Source organism: Perissodus microlepis, chromosome 12 (assembly GCF_051167445.1).
Source record: "Perissodus microlepis isolate ML-2025 ecotype Zambia chromosome 12, ASM5116744v1, whole genome shotgun sequence".
NCBI lineage: Eukaryota > Metazoa > Chordata > Actinopteri > Cichliformes > Cichlidae > Perissodus > Perissodus microlepis.
In genome coordinates this window covers 10,446,150-10,458,278 of record NC_140472.1, presented here as the reverse complement: position 1 = coordinate 10,458,278, position 12,129 = coordinate 10,446,150, and the positions used below count along the sequence as shown (strand labels likewise).

Here is a 12,129-nt window from a genome sequence, read left to right as displayed (position 1 = left end):
GCCACTTTCCCTCTCTGTCTTATTTGCCTTCCTTTTTTCGTTGCATGTTAAATTCAAATGTTACTGCAGTTGGTCTGATGCCTACCATTTTAGCAACATGGAGAAAGCTATTGTTAGCTACTGGGGAACAAAGCAGTACCTCTTCTGCTTAGGCAGAAGAGCAATTAAACCTTCTTGTTTCTGGGAGACTTTTTACCAAGCAGCAGAGACAATTCCTCAGTGAAAATTCTGTTTAGGCCTCAGTTACACCAGCCTAGAGCCTGGTTGACGTCCCCCTGGAACCATGATTGCCACAGTCACCCATAGTTTGCATGACTTTGTCTTGACTGCAAGCATTTGCTAATTAACCATGGAGCAGTAGTAAAACTTAAAAGTGCAACAAAAATCAAAAAAGGAAAATATTTTCTTCCAAAGTAAAACTCTTACTGCTGAAACCAACAGGCTTTTCAGTTTCACTATAGTTTTGTAAGCAGGTAAGTATTTGCAGACAGGCTTTTTTTCTTTTAGTGTTGCATGGTATAACTCTTTGGGACTACAGTAAGCAACTTAATGCAACCGCTTGCCAATCAGTTGGGGAATACATATTTCACCAGCTGATGAAGGTTTCACTGCACCACTGTGGCTTTAACAGCTGATTTCACAGTGCCTGCCAGTAGCCTCCAACAACCACTCACAGTCAGGGAAAACTAACATTTTCCTAGCAAATGGTGGTTTCTGAAGCAGTTGCCAAATGGTCTCCAGGCTTGTGTGACTGAAGCCTTCTGTAGCCTGTTAAAACCCAGATTGCATTACGCTGTAGCCATTCACTCTGCAGTCAACATTTATTTCATAACGACAAGTTAAAGCCAAACTGCCCATTTAGACGCCAGTACATTGTACACAGATAGTGACCTTTGAGTTAGAGGACAGCTGTTTGCGTGGCTCACAGCATGGTTAGTCATTTCACCTGTTTTGTTCAGACTGAAATATCTCAGGAGCATTTCCTGATTTCTTTCTGGTTTTGAACAGTCTGTACGATACTGGATAGTTTGTCATGATATGTGGTATAGACATTAATTTTCCCAAAATACAGATTGGAAAATCTTTGTTGACCGCTCTAAACTTTAATTGCACCATTAGGTCAGATTACCAGTTTTCGTTGCTTTATGGCCAGATACATGTAATAGTACTCCAATAACCTCTGTGTTTACTGCCAATTAATACATGTTAACTAACATGATAAACTAAACAGATAAACAGTGAGTTTTAATCCTGCAAAAGCCCAGAGAGGGTAATCAAATACATATATGCCGAGCAGGTTTGTAGCATTAGTGTAGCATTTTTTCATTTTAGCTCACAACCATGAGCACAAATGATTAGATATTTTTCACTTTGATCACTAACAATGGTTAGTGATAAGCTTTCAGTGTCACAGATTTTATTCAAAGTGGACATCCTGCATTGAATTTCTCTTGCTTCACCGCTGCCTGAGAGAATATATGCCCTAATGTTTTGCATTGTTTTAACACATGGCGCTTTATGGGCTCGTGCAGCCGCTTAGTCTTGTTGAAGAGTTCATATGAGAGAGTGCCAAAATATAGGGTAGAGTGAAAGATATTCAGTAAAAATCATTAGGGTGATTCATACTGTAAGTGCAAAATCCAAGCCTCCACTACTTGACGTGTCACATCTCACTACTTCACTCACTGTTTCAGTGAAAACTATTCTCAATGATGAGTGTTTAACAGTTACAAACGGTTCTGCTGAGCTTAACTGTGCAGTGTCTGTAGAACACCCACTATAAGGATTCATAGATGAACTGTATAGCATGTTAATGTGTGGCTTTATTTCTACTTTTTGCAAGACAAAAGCTGTAGCTATTCCTGATGGTCATTGAAAAAATACTGTGGAGGGCTTTAATAGAAAAAAATGGAGCCCGTGAAATGGAAATCATAGCCGGATTTCTTGGCATTTCATCCCACGAATAGAAACTTAGTGAGTGCTCTTTATATAAGCTATAGTAGGTGACAGTGTGAGTGAAGTGCTGGAAAAGGCTGCAAATGATTAAAGTGTTTGAGGAGGTGGCAATAAATAACAGGGGAAAGGTTCAAATGCAGCGTGGTTGTTTTGAAATTGTTGTGGGTTTGTTGTAATGTATGTGTTTATTGTAATATGCCTATGTGTTGGGTGGCATATAATTACCTATGTCTATGGTTTTCACTGAGGCATCTCCACACTTGCTGTACCATGCTGCACCCTCTGGTCAAGCAGAAAAATGAATCTGACTTTGGCACCATTTGAATAATCAGTACATTTTATATCCAGCCCACAAAGATGCAACTTTAAAACTCTGTATAAAGATTGACTTGCAAACACATACCAAAAATTAGACTGTAGACAGTGAATAAATAATTCTATCTGTATGACAAAAGAGGAGTCTTTCTCAATGCTTAGGTTTGCATTTTTCTTTTAACTATTTGCATTTCCCATTGAATGTCACAAATCCTTCACAAGCCCCATACTGTTTTAGAGGTCATAAGAAGCTTTTGGGGTGGCTGTGGCATCTCGAAGGAGATAGAGCGGGCCCTCCGCTAATCGAAAGATCCCGAGGTCCTCAGTGTGTATGTCGAAGTGTCATTGGGCAAGATACTCAGCAGCCCTCAGAGTCTCATAGGTGTCTGTGAGAGAGCAGTGCATGAATGTGCGTGGAAATGGCTGAGTGTGGCTTGTAGTGTAAAGCACCGCGTAGTGAGAAAGACTGAAGAAGCACTGTGTAAATGGTGCCCATTTACCATTTCTCTTTCAGGTCTTTTTGTGATGTCTGAACTACTGATGCTGTTAACAATGATGAGACCTATATGATTATAGCACTATTCCTTTCTAAAGGTGTATTTATTTTGTAATTACAGATCTGTACAGGTCCCTGGTGGATAGGCGCAATGGCCAAGAAAGCCTTTTATAGTCTCTGCAACTGCAGCTCAGTTTGTTTTATGGTACCTTTGGATTTCATGTGGAATTAACTGGTGAAGTTAAACACAGGAGGCAAGAAAGTGTTGTAGAGGCAAAGGTTGTGGGTGCTCTGCCAATTACTTCTGCAAAGAAGGAAAGGGCTATTGGTTTGACCAGCAAACCAGGAAAAATTTATATCCACTTCACTGCTTATGTGTTTGACTTTTACTATTGTAATAATTGGAGAAACAAGTTCACGGTGTAGCCTTTCCCCTTTGGCAGTCTGTACCGAGAACTCACAGATCCGGTTCCCCCGCATTTACCTCATTTTGCATTCAGAGCATTGTTGTTCATGAATTTTTTATCGAGTCCTCCATGTAGTGTGCAAAGTTCAGCTGTTGAATTAGACAATGGAGTGTTTTCAACTAATCTTCCCATTAGAGTGGAGAACAAACCGAGTCGTATCGTTTCCGAAAAGGAAAACATAACCTTTAGAAAGCCGTTATTTGAAATTTAAGGGTCTGAATGGTGACGGCACTATGAATCTTGACCCAACGAGATAAAGAGGAACCTATCTGAAAGCCATTTCTGCATCAAATCAGCTTTCAGCAAATCCTTTTGTGATCCAATAAAATAATCCAAGACAGCATATTTTACAATAGATGTACTGCCCACAACTAAGATTACAGCGAATTGGGATTTTTCTCACAAGCACTTTGAATATATTCTCCATTCTTTATCCTACACATGAGGAAAGATTACATTGTAATGATTGATAATGGGATTTTATTCCTGAGGATATTGTGAAAGTAAATGAAAAAAAAAATGGTGTTATGTATGTTTACATGACTCTAGGTTTAGAGGAAGTATTAAAGCTGAAAAGTTGTTCTGCACGTGTTCTTTCTGTTGTTATGTGAATGTTTCTGTAGACTGTACAATCACATACAGTGGGGGAAATAATTATTGATTATTATAAATACATACTGAATTATAATAGCACCAAACAGTTGTCACCTTCTTAAGAAACTTCTTGCTGATGGTGTTGTGCAGGTCTATAATCTATAATCCTTGACAGCTCTTTGGTTTTACCCATAATGGTGGAGCTGTTGGTGACGCTGTGTACAGCCATGCTGTATATAAATGATGTAAATATAATGACTTGAGATCAAGAGTATCTGTAATTTATTGATTGATTGTAATTGAAGTGTCATATGGGCCAATCTGTCAGAGAGTTTTGGTTGGATTGTTGGGAATCAAATACTTATTTCACTCATTGACGTGATCGTTAAAATAAAAGTACCATAAAAATTATTTCTTTTGATCGTTTTTACAATTACAAATTCAGCAGGGGATCAAATAATTATTCCTCCCCACTGTGTGTGTGTGTATATATATATATATATATATGAATATACATTAGGATATTAATATCAATATTGCACAGGCTGTGATGCAGCTTTATCTCGTTTAATTGACAGAATTCAGACCGCGGTAGCACGTAAAACGAAGAGGGGTCTTTGAATCAGCAAAGTGCTTGTAATGTAATAAGCACTCTCTTCTAAATGGAGCCTTGACTCCATTTAAAAGAGGGCAGAAAATATGTGTGCACTCTTGCTTAAGGCTTTCATCTTGCATATAAATCACTCCTGAAAGTGGGTGTTTGAGCGCCACAGATTTCAGGTCTTGGGGCGCATGCTGTATTACCGGCCAAGGCTGCATTAATGACAGAGCTGTGCCATGGCACCATGAAGTAAATTAAGCCAATTCCAAATATTCTAAGGATTTTTTTTCTTGCTGTTTTAAAAGCCTTACCCTTACGTGTGCTTCTTCTTCCCCTCTACTTTCTGTTTCTGTCTAGGTACCGCGGCAGCTGAGTGCTCTGACATTGTACAGGTGTGAGCAGTCGGTTCTGGATTACTGCCATACCCACCTGTCGCTGCACCTCAATGTGGGCATGGAGCCCTCCACTCAGGCGCAGGGAGGTCCAGGGCCAGCATTGTACCAACCCAGCCTAATGGCTGCCCTCCCCTCAAAGCCTGTGCTGCCTTGCCCCCAGACCCACTCCCACCACCACTGAGCTGTGCACACCACGAGGCTCTGTCTCCAAACTACTGTACGTCAGCTGCACATAATCACAGAACTGCTCATATGAAATGAAAGGCTGTGTGGGAGGAAGCTGGGACTGGTAAAGAAGCAAAGGAGACAATTAATTTACTGCAGAGCATCCTGGAACCAGGGTAATGAAAATGAAAATATTTCTCAGTGGAAATAAAGGGGAGCAGCAGTTTTGATTAGTGAGCTTCTGACCTACCTGACCCTTAATGTCCTCAATTAGCAAAGGAGGCTGAACTTCAGCATGACTTTCTGCATTCTGCTTTGCCTCTTGAGGAGTATTAAAGATAATAATTTCATGATTTGTTAATCTTATTAAACATATTTCCTTGACTTCTCATAACGTGGACACCCCTCTGCTGTGCAGGTAAAGTAATCAAAATGCAAAACGTTGTAAACAGAGCAGGGGGAAACAGCATGATAAGCAACTGAGTAGCTGAACAAACGAAAGCTCGACCAAGCTGAAAGGGTTTCTACTGTTTTGTTTTGTTTTTTTCTTTTTTCTGATCATGCTGTCAGCCAGAGGTCTCTCTCAAGCTCAAGTCCCTGTAGCTTTTTTCATTTCGAGAAATGAGCCTCTCCAATGAAATTACCCAAGACAAGAGAAACAAGTCCGAAAATAGCGGACAGTAATTGTTTTATAAAATGTACAGCCCACACATCTTGCTGGCAGTCAGTATAGTTTACATGGTGACTTTTGAATTGCTTAATGATTTGTGATGTTGATCACGTTCTTATTCATTTGAGAAATAAACAGAGGAAAAATAAACACCAAGTACAGAGCTAGGTGCACTGGGACGTTCAGATGTTTACTTTTCATCCTTCATTTAAATCACTTATGTGGCTAATGGTTTTTGGTTTTTATAATGTGTTATTCAGCCAATTATCTGATTGTACACTTGCATATCTACACGTGTGCTTTTTACAAAATGCTACAATATAATATATGGCACATAAACTGTGCTAAATGACCGGAAACAGTGTCATTCATCAAGTTCAGCGGTATCAACCCAAACAACTGTCTGCTGTACTTTGCCAGCTGTGTAGGTGGTTTAAACTGCAGAGCACAGTGCACAGCACAGGCAGGACTGTCTGATAATGATGTGTGTTTGGTTTTTGCCTTATTGATCAAGACCCTGATGGTAACTTCTCTTGCTTTTCTTCTTCTGTGACTGTGTGGTATCTGATGTGATACAGTAAGCTCGACTCGCTGAACTCATACACTTCTAGGCTATATTACTTTCAGGGAAGGAAAACGTGTACAGATCACCCAATTAATATCCCGAATATTGTTCAACGCAGCAGTTCTATGTTCTTAACATAGACACAGTTTACGATGAAATTGGTAAAAGGTTATTGTGACATAAAAGTATACATTTGTTTTTCTGCTGGGAATTGACCGTTAGCTAAACCTGTCCAGTAAACAACAATTGTCAAATAATAGTTTATCTACAATAACTATGTGCAGCAGACCTGCTGAGCTTTGGTTTTCTGCACATTTTCAACTGCTAACCAGCAAAATCAACACTCACCATTTAAGGAGATTATTAAGTATATGATGTGAATGATAGCTTGCCCAGCTTACGGCAATAAGCAGTTATGATACAGTTGTAATAGTAACACAGTTTTACCTTTGAGGCCAATGAAAATTTGTTAACTAAACTGTTTGGGGTTTAGCGTCCCACAACTAGGCAAGCTCACTACACAAGTCCCCAGAAGTTGGTCCTGAATACTGATTCAGCATATTGTAGAGTAATATTAGGAGCTCAGTCCTGCTACACGTCTGATTGATTTAATTAAATCTACGTAAATAGCTAGCTATGCCAACAGGCAAAAGAAGTAAGACTAAAGAGTTAAATAAACACAGGAGGGGGCGCTTAATATAATATTATAACAGTATATGGACAAAGGTTTTGGGGAGACATGCTTCAATTTATTAATTCAGGTGTTTCCAGAATTTTATACAGGTGTATAAAATCAAGCGCCTAGCTATGCAAATCATAGCTAGGTGCAAATCATTTGTGAAACAATAGATTTTTTTTTAAATCCTCACTGATCTCAAGCATGGAGCTGTAATTGGGTGCTGCCATTGCAAAAAGTCAGTGTCCAAATATTTCTGGCACAACTTCACCTGCTTCCAAGGTGCATTGAGAAGGACAAAGATCTGGTGGCGTGAAGACTCCAGCGACACTTGAAGCACTATGGAACAACTTTATTAGCTGACCAACGCGTTTCGGCTTGTGGCCTTCATCAGGGTCATTACAAAATACCAAACAGTTTGTGTTTAAATAAATAAAGAAATCCAAGTTAACCAATCACACAGAAACAAGCTGACCAATCAGCATTTAAGGGGGTGGTACTAGCCAAGGTATTCTTATTACCGACACATAACATACTGACGATTTGTCACGTCCCTATGATACGCGGCGGATTGCGGATGAAATCCCATAGAATGAAGCTTCCAGCCGTGTATTCCAGCCCTAAACCTAACCTTAATCCTAACCATAACCATAATTGTGTTAAATGGTAAATATGGTAAATGACCTGTATTTGTATAGCGCTTTTATTAGTCCCGCCTAGAGACCCCAAAGCGCTTTACACATCCACCCATTCACACACACTGGAGGCAAGCTGGTGGAGGCAAGCTATAGTAGCCACAGCTGCCCTGGGGCAGACTGACAGAAGCGGTCAGTCTTCTGCCATCGGCCCTTCTGGCCAATGGCGCGATATGTGTCTTGCCCAAGGACACAACGACCGAGACTGTCCGAGCCGGGGCCGATTACAAGGCGAACTCCCAACTCTTGAGCCACGATCGCCCCGTGTTAGATAGTGTTTTCCAAAGCGATTCATGATGAGAAAGTAAAATAAATGTACATGTGTAGATTGAGTCCAAACGATTCTCATGTTTCCTCCTGTTTCCTAACGCATAACATAGGAATGTGTTGGGTGACCAAACGGGTAACATACCGATGATTTGTCACATAGCGTAATATGTTACACTTTGGGAACAAGAACGTGTTGTACTGGCTGACTGGTTGGCTCTGGTTCAACTTTCAAAAAATGATTTAAAAAAATTTATTAACTCCATAATAAAAAATTTGAACTAGTTAACAGCAATTATCATTACAATAAAAGGTTTTTGGTTTTTTGGTTTTTCAGTGGGGATAGGTTAATTGAAAAATCTAAATTGCTCATAGGTGTAAATGCTGGAGTGAATGTGAGTGCGAATGGTTGTCTGTCCTTGTGTGTTAGCCCTGCGACAGACTGGCGACCTGTCCAGGGTGTACCCCGCCTCTCGCCCTATGACAGCTGGGATAGGCCCCACCCCACCCCCACCCCCGCGACCCTGGAAAGGATAAGGGGAAGCGAATGGATGGATGGATGGATGGATGTTTTTTTTTTAAAGGTCTTTGAAAATCTAATTAAGAACATAAAGCAAAATAGTGTAACTCGCAGAAACTCATTAATAGACCTGCATTCATACCTGTAGGAAATAAACTCTTTAAACAAAATATCCAGAATGCTTCATGGTGAGCTTTATTTTTTATTGGCATTGACGCCATGAAGCCCAGTCAAAGAGGTGATAAAATTAACTTCATCAGGAAAAAGAGAGATCTAGTTAGGACCTTTGAGAATGAACTACTTTTGGATATGTGGGGTGATTTTCAGTCCAGAGTCAGCCAGTACCACCCCCTTAAATGCTGGTTGGTCAGCTTGTTTATGTGTGATTGGTTCACTTGGATTTCTTTATTTATTTAAACACAAACTGTATTTTGTAATGACCCTGACAAAGGCCACAAGCTGAAACACGTTGGTCAGCTAATAAAGTTGTTCCATAGTGCTTCAAGTTTCGCTGGAGCCACCAAAAAGTCACTTGTGTGAAATTCTTTCCCTCCTACAGATTTCACAAGTGGTGTTATTGCAGAGTTACAAAGTGGGGTTGCCAAGTGCTGAGCTGCATACTGTGTAAAGGTCTCCAACACTATGCTTACTCCAGAGTTACAACCCTCCTCTGACATTAACATCAGCATAAAAGCTGTGTACCAGGAGCTTCGTGATATGGCTGTTCACGTTTATGTGTACAAGGTAGCTCTGTGCATTTGTCCACATAGTGTATATGTAAATTTTGGTTTCCTTTATTTGAGTTAAAGAAAAATTCTTAAGTTTAAAGTATAATGTTGACTATGTTTGAACTGCATCTAAATTATCTTTTAAGAAACTCATCAAAATAATATATAGCTATTAAATTTTTACTAAAGTAGTTAGCTAGCAGCAGCTATGAAGATCTGTTTATTTTAGCTGGCCAAGCCATTGCTTGCAGGGGCATCTTGTGTGCATCCATGTGAAATTAAGAACCCAGTGATTGAAAAATAACAGCGATGATTTAACAGTAGATTAGCCCCTAAACTCTAATGCAACAGTAATGGATGGGGATAGGGCTTAGCAAACGGTCAATTGTTGAGAGGCTTTTTGCAATATTGATTTAAAAAAAATGTTTTTGAACATGTGACATCACAGATTAAATTGTACTGAGAAAATTATATTTATTATACATTTTGTTTTCTATGTGTTTGAATAGAAATGTCCAGGGATGTACAATATTCTGTCATTATCAATACTGTATCCATCTCCAGTCATGCATTAGCTGTACTCTGAATATTTTAACGCTGATTGTATAAAACAAGTCATCTGGCATCATGAAGAACAAATGAATGACGCATTGATTGTGTACAGCGGCACATGTGTATGTCCGATTTTCAACAGTTCCTCAATAACAGACATTTTGATCATGCTCTGCCTGGTGTTCCTCTGTTTAAAGACAGAAAGAAAGAAAGAAAAATAAAACAGGCAGTGCAGAAGATATATCTGCTTATGACAACACGCTCTGACACACGACAGATTCATGCTGCTTGAGGATTTATTGCTCTGTAGCCGTGCACACGGAACAGTTTAATGACGCTGATAGACTGCATATACTGCACTCGCTTCAAGTGTTCAGAAGAGCGTTGAGAGAATCAGGACATTGAGGAGCAGTAGATGCAACACAATAGCATCAGACCTAAGCGTTTGCATGGATTTACACTAACAGGCTGATGACTCATCATACTTCAACCACCACTGACAAACACCTCTGGAGCAGCTCTGTCTCTACGACTTTACCCGCAAACTAGGAAGATAATTATCACACACATCACATCTTAAATCAACTGTGTGACTCACAGAAAGGGAAAAGAGCAATACACAATATTTTAAAGTTTGGAGTGTTTAGAACTAGGAGGGTTGATAGATGATTTTTACAGGTCACAAGAAGATTAAGGCATGTGGAAAAAGAACCAAAACAAAAATCTTTTTCTAATATAGAAATGTTGTCATCTGAAACCTTGAAATGATTAAACTTATAATAAAGTATTGACTGAAATAGGCTGAAAACAGAAACACTCAACTGTTCCCAATTTTGTGCATGCACACCGAAGCCAGAAGGCCACTAGATAAAATCATTCTTTTTTAAAAGGACAATGCCGATGCTTTCACTGTACAGGAACAACAACCTCGCGCTCCTTGCAGATGCTGACTGGCTTAATTTCTCGGAAATGAAAAGTGCCAAGGCGATCATAACATTTTTGTTTTTGTTACTTACTTTTATCGGATTGGACAACACGTGCGTCCATCTGACAATCTGTTGGCACTTTCTTGAAAAGCAGGCACAAGCTATCTTCTCACCCATTCTGAGCTGTCAGAGTGAGGTAGACAATGCAACACTTTATAGTATATGGGCTTAAAATCCCTTCATCCCTCATCCTGTTCCATTGATTTCATCCAGCGATCATATTTCCGGGGTATCAGGATGGCATCGAGGGAGATTTCCACATTTACAATTCTCATAAAAACACACTAAAGTAAAGGGTAGAGAGAGTGTAAAAAGTTACGATAGCTTCTTCATTCAATCTATTTTTTATACTGGTTTTTAAAATCGCCCCAAATAGCTCTGTCGACTTGTTTACTCAGATGTTCTGAAATCAAATAAAATTGGGCCAGATGTTTTTGCTTTTGGCATATTCTAACCTAAATTCTTCTCGTGGATTCCAAGTGGTTGCTGCAGCACAACAGATTAGAGAAAAATTTACCTTTTCAAACTGTAACAGATGCACAGATCATCTCAAAGTTGCACAGTCAAAAGGTATACATGTGTGTTTGTGGCTGTTCTCCAGGTGTATTTCTCCTCCAAAAGGGCTTCGTCTCACCCACCAGTTTAGGATATGTTGAAGGATTTGGGGTCAAACTGAAGTTTCTGTCTGTCTTCAGCCGCTTGCACGTTGCCCCGTCATTTAAGAATTGTGTTGCAACTGCTGGCGGGCAATGCAGCTGTGAAAGCTCTTGATTTCCCCGGGGAGTTACATTGCTGCTACGCTCACAGTTTGAGGTTACCTTTACCATTTCAGAAGCCCAATATGACACTGGTATTTTTTTTTAACAAAATGCCAAATCACAAGGCAATTGACTACGTTCCTGATACATTTTATGGTCAAAAGGCATAGCCACTAATGCTTCCAAGAACTAGCAGCATTGTTTGTCACATTGTTTGTTTAAGTTGCCTAAATACTAATTAAAAATCTTTGAGTTGGACATAATTATGCCTTGTAAAGGTAGCTGCCTTTTACCTTAGCTACTCCTGAACTCATTTTATCCACTGCACAAATATAAGGTGTTAAACTAGTACAGCATATTTGTTTTAGTTTAAGTCTTGCTAAGTCATGACTCTGGAATCAAATTGGATGCAAAGTTTTTATTAGCTTTTAGCATCTGGACAGTTCAATTGGACACCTGCGACCTAAGTATTTGTTTGTTGTTCTCAGTGAATGCACCAGTGTTAAACGGGAGTTGAAAACAGCAACAGCTGAGCCTCAGCTAAAGAGCTTGGAGGTATCAGGTTATGCGTATAAACAACAAGAGCCAGAAGATGGGATAAATAGCTTATGAGTGAGAACACTGCAGATGTCATTTTAAATATGAATCGTCTTTGAATGAATAGGAAAAAACAGACAAAATAGAATTTAGTGATAGGCTGGTGGCCTGAGTGTGGAGGATCAA

General features: G+C 39.5%; 1 protein-coding gene across 4 annotated transcripts in view; it reads left to right on the top strand.

The window, feature by feature from the left end:
• LOC146375805 (leucine-rich repeat transmembrane neuronal protein 4) overlaps window positions 1-9,832 on the top strand; it is a 56,773-nt gene extending 46,941 nt beyond the window's left edge. For 2 of the 4 annotated variants that reach the window (XR_014801795.1, XR_014801796.1), the window contains exon 4: window positions 4,787-4,877. Coding sequence is in view for 1 of the 4 variants with exons in the window: in XM_084945656.1 (XP_084801782.1) it covers window positions 4,787-5,005 (219 nt within the window). In the remaining 3 variants the exon portion in view is untranslated. Of the gene's footprint in view, window positions 1-4,786 lie in introns of all 4 variants that reach the window. The other 2 variants (XM_084945656.1, XM_084945658.1) reach the window with 2 other exon arrangements.
• The last annotated feature ends 2,297 nt before the right edge of the window (window positions 9,833-12,129 follow it).